At 40.9% G+C, this 8,435-nt stretch overlaps 1 protein-coding gene across 1 annotated transcript; it reads left to right on the top strand.

Annotated features, from left to right (window-relative positions):
- The first annotated feature begins 1,282 nt into the window (after positions 1-1,282).
- LOC129581180 (serine/threonine-protein phosphatase alpha-2 isoform) lies at positions 1,283-8,435 on the top strand. The gene is made up of 6 exons (XM_055472112.1): positions 1,283-1,572; positions 2,337-2,479; positions 5,745-5,975; positions 6,642-6,970; positions 7,636-7,770; positions 7,938-8,435. The coding sequence occupies exons 1-6, from the start codon at positions 1,532-1,534 to the stop codon at positions 8,067-8,069; spliced, it is 1,011 nt and encodes a 336-aa protein (XP_055328087.1). The 5' UTR covers positions 1,283-1,531; the 3' UTR covers positions 8,070-8,435.

Below are 8,435 nucleotides of genomic sequence, written 5' to 3' on the forward strand. Positions count from 1 at the left end.
ATCAGTTCAAAACAATCAGAGATTGGTGGCAGGTTCCGCTGAAAACCATCCCCTAAAGACACCTCACCACACATTTCACTTTCTGTTAAATATGTAAACAGTTGTTGATTCCTGATATATTGACATGCTATGCGGAAGTCGCAATACGACTACCGCACTAGATGACCAATCAAACTCGCTAGGGTGACCAACCAAACGCACTTGATAAAGCGGAAAAATTTGAATCTGTTTGTTCTGGGCACTGGTGAGGTGCGATGCTCACTGCATCCCACTAAATTGATACCTTACAGGACTTCCGCTGGTACATCACTACATCTCTACGTATAGAAGTACATATCATACTGCTTTCCTTTGTTGGAAAAAAACTGAACGGAGACCCAGATGCGTGTGACAAACTGGAGCACTAACTCCGTGGTGAATCTGGTGACTTGATTGGCACTCATGAGTCTCGACCGTCTCCAGTCAGACTGGTGCGATATCTATCGGACATATTCGGTGGACCGCACATATGGTTATCCCTACTCTCCTCCGCTGTCTCTCGAGTGGCCTGTAGGCCGTGATCACTCAACTGCACTCTGTTATATCGAGATCTTCAAATTTCTACTATGGTCCTGCATCCGATCATGTTTATACGCAATATATTCATTCAGCTCATTTTTTCGCCTACCGAAGCCGGTCAGTTGACTACTGTAGCTGCTAACTGCTAAGCCATGCAGTGAGGCGCTCTAGCAAAGACTGCAAAGTACAGAATGAATGGACATTAATTTCAAGTAATTGTCCAATTGTGCATTCATTCTGGACCGCTAGCAGCGGACGGGATCACAATCAGCTTGTTTCCACCAACACTTGTCCGATTATTTATTTAAGTACAATATATAGCTCTACTTGAACACAAATTCTGTAGAATTTTGACTGTTTTCTACGTTTGAACTTTTCAGTTGAGAAGATTACTGTACAGTATAATAATATAATATAGTATGACATTGTATCATCGCGGCTGCTTTTTTTCTTAATACTGTTCTCCTTTTTTAAGTACTTGCTACTTCTTAATTTATGGATGCTCCCTTACTTCTTCTAAAAGTACTTTACTGTACGAGTAGTGAAATACAGTACTAGTAATAAATTTTGGCGCGACCGACTTGACATCTGCAAGACTACCGCAGCGTCCGCACTGTACGCACGACGCAGCGTACGGGAATGTGCTCACCAGTCAGAGCCTCAGTGGCCAGTGCTCACTGCTCATAGCGCAGTGAGCGTTGGGGCTGATCGCGTACGGTGCCCTGTCGCACGGCAACTTGAGTGCGTGACGTTAGGGGTGGAAAGTTGTATGAGTCTGTAGCGTTGTGGCAAATGCAGAATGGGAGATTTATCGGAGCTCTGTAGTACTTGTACATAGATGTAGCTGTGCTGAAATTTTCCGCACTCCAACTTAGATAAAGGGTAGAAAAACCAAAAATATTGGTGAAACCCTGCTGACGACTGACGAGAAGCTGTTGTTTGGCTGATATTCTATTTTCTTACATCTTTTATCATGGAGCAGGATAAAATTGACGTTGACAGTATTATAAGCAGGTAAGACCCTGAACTGAACAGTCGTGTATGTGTTTATCCTGAACCCCAGTGATGCATGGGAGACAGACAGGAACCTGAGTAATCTTCTTGGCAGCGACCTTGAACAGTCCTTCAAGCGACGTGAATGTGATTGTGCATAATGTTTTTGTTTGGCTTCTGACTCATTCTGTTGAAGTTCTTTAAGCTGTGTTCTTTTTTCTTAGGCTATGCGCTTTAAAATATTTTGTACGTTTGACGCTTTAAAGTTTTGATATCGGAACTATTTCTTCGTTTCTACCTTGACTGGTTGTCCATTCGCTCTCCTGACTTATGAGCGTTTTTCGGAAAACTGAAAGACTACCCGGTAGTGATTAGTGTAAAATTGTAGTAGCTGGTTTGTGCTTCTTGCTAAGCATGTGCTGATAAAACTGAGTACTGTAAAAGAGTCCATATTTGGATTACAGTAAATTGGCTACTGATTTATGATTAGTTTTGAGACAGAAACTGAGAAACCAAAACCATAGTTGTCATGATAGAATATTATTTGTAAAACAGTTAAATAATGTTTTTGCTTACAATGTTAGAATAAATTTTCGTAATCGAGTTTAGTAGTTGTATATAATTTGGAAACAACTTTGCTTTTTCAAAATGAAATAGTTATGCCTACAGTTGGCTAACGAAGTTTTCATCTTGTTGCATTGACGCGTTGTCGTGAAGTACAGTACGGATATTAGGTCTTGTACTTCATGTTAGAGTGTTTCTCAAAATTTCCGTTTTCCACCTAGGCTGCTGGAAGTGCGTGGATCACGACCGGGGAAAAATGTTCAGTTAACGGAAAACGAAATTCGTGGCCTGTGTCTGAAGACCCGCGAGATATTTCTCAGTCAACCGATTTTGTTAGAGCTGGAAGCCCCCTTGAAAATCTGTGGTAAGTGTTTGTCTTTCTGCTTAAACAACTGACAAACCCTCAACCGTCAGCATGTTTCCGTGAAGGAGAATATATTGTGTTATCAATAATTGTCAATGGATCGTTGCCCATCGCTTTTCGCGGCGCTTTCAGCTTCCGCGATACTATTGACAATACGAGGAAAAAAGTTCACCGTGAGATCGGTTATTTCCTGATGATCTTTTTCCACAGAATCTTGTCTTTGTTGATTTTCGCTTTTGTAACGACTGTTTACTGTGTTTTCCTTTAGTTATCAATATCTGCTCTTCGCTAACGCAATGTTCGGTTACCGGTTATGTTTTTCCATAAAATCCTTGTGGTTATGTCTTTGCTTTTATAACACTACACTGTTGACTCGTTTATTATTTCAGTTTTTTTTCCAAAATTGGCGAAATTTTCGTTCAAATTGCGAATAATTAACGACAGATCTGCTTAAAGGGGAAACGCGTATTGAAGACGAAAGCGCTACAAGAGACACATGAACCTGGAAAGGGAAAACATTTGCTCCAGTTTTCTCCCGGGAGATTCTGCAAAATAGTGCTACTCAGTTAGGACCGAGAATTCCATTTCCTGTGTACTGGTTGCATATAAAAATAAACATTTCTGATGTGAAAAAGCGGCTTCTGAAAAATATCGGTAATGATGGGTTTTTGTTCGGTGTGCATGCAGTCGGACGAACCATAGGGGCGATCGATACGGGAGTTCGTGCATCAATAATTAACGTGATCAAAGTTTCTTTTCGTCGTGACTGTATAAGCGCGCTGCAAAAGCTGAATGTTTTCTTGCTACCGTACTCTCAGACTTAGTATGGTTACAATTTATTGTTACTTTTAATTAGCGTTCGACTAATATTAAATGAATTTGGTAATTTATTTTTTTGCGTAACGAATCAGCCATAAGTTTACACTTACATTTAAAATTCAGCTTACCAGTTACCAGTTAGAAATTTTACAGTTTTTGTGAATGAGCAGTTGCTGCCGTCAGTTTAGATCTCTGTGTTTTCTGGGCAGCTAAGTTGTAATAATTGAGTTTACGTATCAGATAGCGTGGCTAATTTTAATGAGTGCCGACTTTCAAAAATCTCGCCCAATCGGAAAGATAAGATAGAAGTATTTTTCGAAGCCTATATAATTCAGTCGATAAATGACGGGTAAACCTGTCAGAGTGTACAGGTGTGACGGAGTGGCAGTAATTACTCCAGCCTGAACGTGGAGTATGTGGCAAATTATCCCACATTCCCCCGCGGCTTCCAAGTGGTTAGTGGTGATGTTAGTCAGCATTGCGAGACGGTATTTATTCGATCGTGCACTTCACCTCGACATTCGAGCCGATTATTGATTGGTACAGAACGACTACGAGCGACGGAAATGCTGACGTGGTTTTCCGATTTACTGGTGCCTATCTTCCAAGGGAAATCAGGGTTGCGAAGCTGTACGGATCTCAAATAATTTGGAAATTATATGTAGGCACGTGCCAGGCTATTTATACATTTGTGCACTTTACGATGAAGATCTTAGAAAAACCAGAAAAGTTTTTTGGAGGGTTTAAGATGACTGTTTTGGTTAGTATCAGTCCATTTAATACACGCCCATAAAGTAAAGCATTCCTAGTTTAGTGGGGAAAAGTAGTTATCTGATTACTTTTTTACACCTTCAGTAGTTACCTTGAATTTGTTAGAAGAGCTTTCTGACTTGAATAAATGATGAACGTAGGCCCAGATGCATTAAACGATTTATTGCTTTGTTAAAAGCGATGGAAAATTTATGGGTCTTTATTTCTGCATGAGCCATTCGGTTTTTGCAATGTCGATGCTCATATACGGAGTCTGTCAGTGAAGTGAGCAGGCATTATGTGCGATCGATCGACGTCAGCAACTGGAAGGATGATCCTTGTTTTCGCAACAACAGTACTCTGTAAAACGGGATTAGCTGCAGCTAGAAATTAATCCCTTTTTCTCCTGAGACTACATTAAACCTTTAGGTGGAAAAATTTCCTTTAAGTAGACATCCTAACAAATGATGCTTTATACGTGAGGGCTCGAACGAATAGAATGCAGAGATTCCACAGAAATAATATCGTTCATTAATCGGAATTTTTTCTAAATGCAAGCCTGGTGTGAAATCGAATTTTCGATGCCGTATCACATGACATTCTCAAGATTCAGGGAATGCGTATCATAATTATATCTGGTTGAGGCTCTTTATTCAGTAAACTACAGTATCAGTAAGGCGCTGACAGCTCGGATCGGACAGTGTTTCTAGCTTGTTGAGCCGTTCATTTGGAGCAATTTGATTAGTAAAATTTGCCTTTTTATTTCGATAATGCAAGCAAACGCGGTTATCATTATTGGGCATTGCCTGGTATCGCAAACAGACCGGAAAAGGCAATGGGAATCGAGAAGCGGGGATGAATTGCAGAATCGGGTTAATCAGCTCTTTTCTTTTGACGTCAGTGATAGAGGACTAGGCACTATTTGAATCCCGCTGCCGCCCTTGAATTGAGGCTTCCCTAAATTCCTAATAGTTGCTCGTTCACACTGTCACTGACATTATTATTAGGGTTATCAGCCGGAAGCGAAAAGGAACTACTGTTCCTTTATGCTTATTTCTTTTCGCAGGATATCGCGCAAACTGCTTCGATTTTATCTATGAAAACAGTTGTTTAATGAGGAAATTACTGTAAATAATATGTACCACTTTTAGTTACAAACTTGTAACTAGATTTTTACCGTATTTTGTCGGCTAATGTCGTTACCCTTTCTAGAGGGCTTACGAAATATAGTTACCCCGGGACATTGATTGGTAAAAATTAATATGGTAATTCTGAGGTGTACGTTGCCGACGATTTCCCTCATTCTGAGAAAAGTGGAGTCAAGTATTAAATAATATTTTTTTGGTGCCTTTATTATGCTTAACCGCTGAATTACTCACTTTCTTTTCACTTTAAGTGCATATTTTTGAAATTGCCTGCTTTCAGCGCCACAAGATCTGCAACTGATTTGTAGGAGCATGGTGAATTTATTTTAGTTGTTGATTTGAAATTGCTCTGTTGTTTAAACAGTCTGCTTGCTGTATGTTTTTCGTTTTTAATTACATGTACGTAACCGGTGACGCTAATTTGTGCGTTGAACGCTTATGATGTGTGTGAAAATTTTCCTTATATGAAATGCCTGTTCTCACTTTTCCAATTCCCTTATTATTTGCAATACTTATGTAAAAGGTGAAATATGACGTGTCTCCTTTTGCAGGTGATATTCATGGTCAGTACTACGATTTGTTACGACTGTTTGAGTATGGTGGATTTCCCCCGGAAGCCAATTATTTATTCCTGGGAGACTACGTCGATCGTGGCAAACAGAGCCTGGAAACCATCTGCTTATTACTGGCCTATAAGATCAAATATCCAGAGAATTTCTTCCTCCTACGTGGCAATCATGAATGCGCCAGTATTAACCGGATTTATGGCTTCTATGACGAATGTAAGAAAGGAGAACACTCTATGAGCAGCCAGTTTACTTTTACAGCTGCTAAACGCTCGATCATGCCGTTTTTAAATCAGCATTTCCTGTAAATTCCTTTACAGCTTGTTTTTAATGAGGTCCTCGAGCTGACGGTTCTATTGGTCTGTCGGCGGGGCTTTGTGTTCCTGCTGCAGTACGTGCTCACTGCTCAGACACTGACGGAGCTCTAATCTTTACTTTTGCCTGGAGTCTGTAATTATGTTTTGCCGTGATTTGCATTTGCAAAAAAAGAAATGAGCGTGGATAATATAAAAATCTAAATGGCCATAAGCTGACGCGAGTAATCTTTTTTTTTGTTCAAGGAATATTAATGGTAGTTAAAGTTTTAAGTTATCCCGAAAACGCACACGCGGCATACGCTTCAAACAGAGAAACTAGCACGGTGAAAATGTTTTTGTTGCAGTGAATAAAAAGTATTTGTGAAGTATTTCATTGAGTAACAATAAGTTAAATTTTTCTTTAAAATTTAAGCACCATGCTGTTTCAATGGAGACAAAGAAATCTCCAGTATGTGAGTTATTTACTGTAAGTTGTGCATAGAGCTTTGCGTACGTATATTTGAGTTCATAATGCTGTTTGTTTGAGTTCATAATACTGTAATTGTTTAAACGTGATTGTTGTTAGGCAAACGGCGTTACACAATAAAACTGTGGAAAACATTCACGGATTGTTTCAACTGCCTGCCGGTGGCGGCAATCATTGATGAGAAGATCTTCTGCTGTCATGGTGGTCTCAGTCCCGATCTGCAGTCCATGGAACAGATCCGGCGCATCATGCGGCCCACCGACGTACCCGATACGGGGCTGCTTTGCGATCTACTGTGGTCGGATCCCGATAAGGACACCACGGACTGGGGCGAGAACGACCGCGGCGTCAGTTACACCTTTGGACCCTCCGTTGTCGCGCGCTTCCTTCATAAGCACGATTTTGATCTCATCTGCAGAGCCCATCAGGTAAGTTCTTGAAAGAGAGAGGGTAGTTCAGCAGTTTTGTGTGGTTGGTCAAGATCAGGATTTACGATTTTTACGGTGTCAATGTCGGGCGTCCTGCGGCATAGTTACCTCTTCCTTTAATGGATGGCTCGCAAGCATTCAGAAAATTTTGTCTTGGCCTTGATAATCAGCTTTTGATGAATTTTCTGAAAATATGCTGAGGTCGGATTTTTGCATTTGTAGCATTAGAATGAATAGACGTAGGCATTATTTGTGTTTCCATTTCTGTGGTTATCGATACCTTCTGTGAACATGAATGGGTGAATGGTGTAATGGCCCAAGAATTGTGGCGTTTTGAGCGTGGATAGTTCGATTACGCTTTCCCAGCAGCACAAAATGCCCCCTAGCTGTCTCCCTGGGATCGATTTTTTCTTTAACAGAAAATCTATGTACATTGCAAGCTGTGCTTAGACGCAGCTTGCGATTCCAGCATATGAAATATACTTACGCAATTGCTCTTCCTCTGGTGAACAAAATCGATATCGGAATGGTGGTGTTTTTTCCGGGCTGTCAGCCTGGGTGATTAAATTACTGGGTTCTTGCTTCTGTTAGAAAGTAGTGATGCGAAAGCCTTGGACCAACTATATTGGTGATGTTTCTTGATTAAAGTTTTTGACTATTTGCAGGTTGTCGAAGACGGATATGAATTTTTCGCCAAACGTCAGCTCGTGACACTATTTTCGGCGCCTAACTATTGCGGAGAATTCGATAATGCTGGTGCCATGATGAGTGTGGACGAGACGCTGATGTGCTCTTTTCAGGTGACTAGTTCGTCCCTTTAGGTATTTTTCGTAACTAGGCGTTCGTCTATTGCTGTTTAGCAGTCCGGACAAACTATATAAATGGTTTTCACTTTTCAGTCATTTTAGCTGGTCAGCTGGCTGACAGCTAGTCTTATGTTATTACTTATTTCTTTGGTTGGTTGCAGATCTTGAAGCCAGCGGACAAGAGGAAATCACCTCCGGGCGGCAGCCAACTCGGTACTGGCTCCAATTCGCGACCGATCACTCCACCGCGCGCGGGAACGGCGGCCTTTGCCAAATCAAGCAAAAAGAAATAAGGGTCGTTTACTATGGCACAATGGCTTACTTATTCTGTTGCAACTCATAACGGCTGTCCTATTCGTTGCTTTGTCCATCTGTCAGCGTGTGTTTTAAGGCTACTGATTTCGGATGTTTCTTGTTAATCACGGATTTTTTCTCTCATTTTCTTTGTTGGAGTTTAGATGCAGCATGATAGGCATGCAGAAGAAAAGGAAGTTTGCGCTGCGGCCATAGCGCGGTGCAAGCAGAGGCAGTTTTAGCAAAAGCGCCCGAGAAGGTCAGCTATGAGTATGACTACGGTTTGGTTTTGATGATGATTTCAAAAGCTTCTGAGTGCCGCTCAGGATGCATTATGGTTGTATTAAATTTTGATATTACCACTA

The sequence above is a fragment of the Paramacrobiotus metropolitanus genome, unplaced genomic scaffold (genome assembly GCF_019649055.1).
Source record: "Paramacrobiotus metropolitanus isolate TYO unplaced genomic scaffold, Prichtersi_v1.0 Parri_scaffold0000005, whole genome shotgun sequence".
Lineage (NCBI taxonomy): Eukaryota > Metazoa > Tardigrada > Eutardigrada > Parachela > Macrobiotidae > Paramacrobiotus > Paramacrobiotus metropolitanus.

What these genes read in the sequence shown, in the direction of transcription:
- LOC129581180 (XM_055472112.1), top strand. Translation starts at nt 1,532, where the DNA reads ATGGAGCAGGATAAAATTGACGTTGACAGTATTATAAGCAG. An exon ending in AGCCCCCTTGAAAATCTGTG is followed by an intron (nt 2,480 to 5,744) that starts GTAAGTGTTTGT and finishes CTCCTTTTGCAG; the next exon opens with GTGATATTCATGGTCAGTAC. An exon ending in TCATCTGCAGAGCCCATCAG is followed by an intron (nt 6,971 to 7,635) that starts GTAAGTTCTTGA and finishes GACTATTTGCAG; the next exon opens with GTTGTCGAAGACGGATATGA.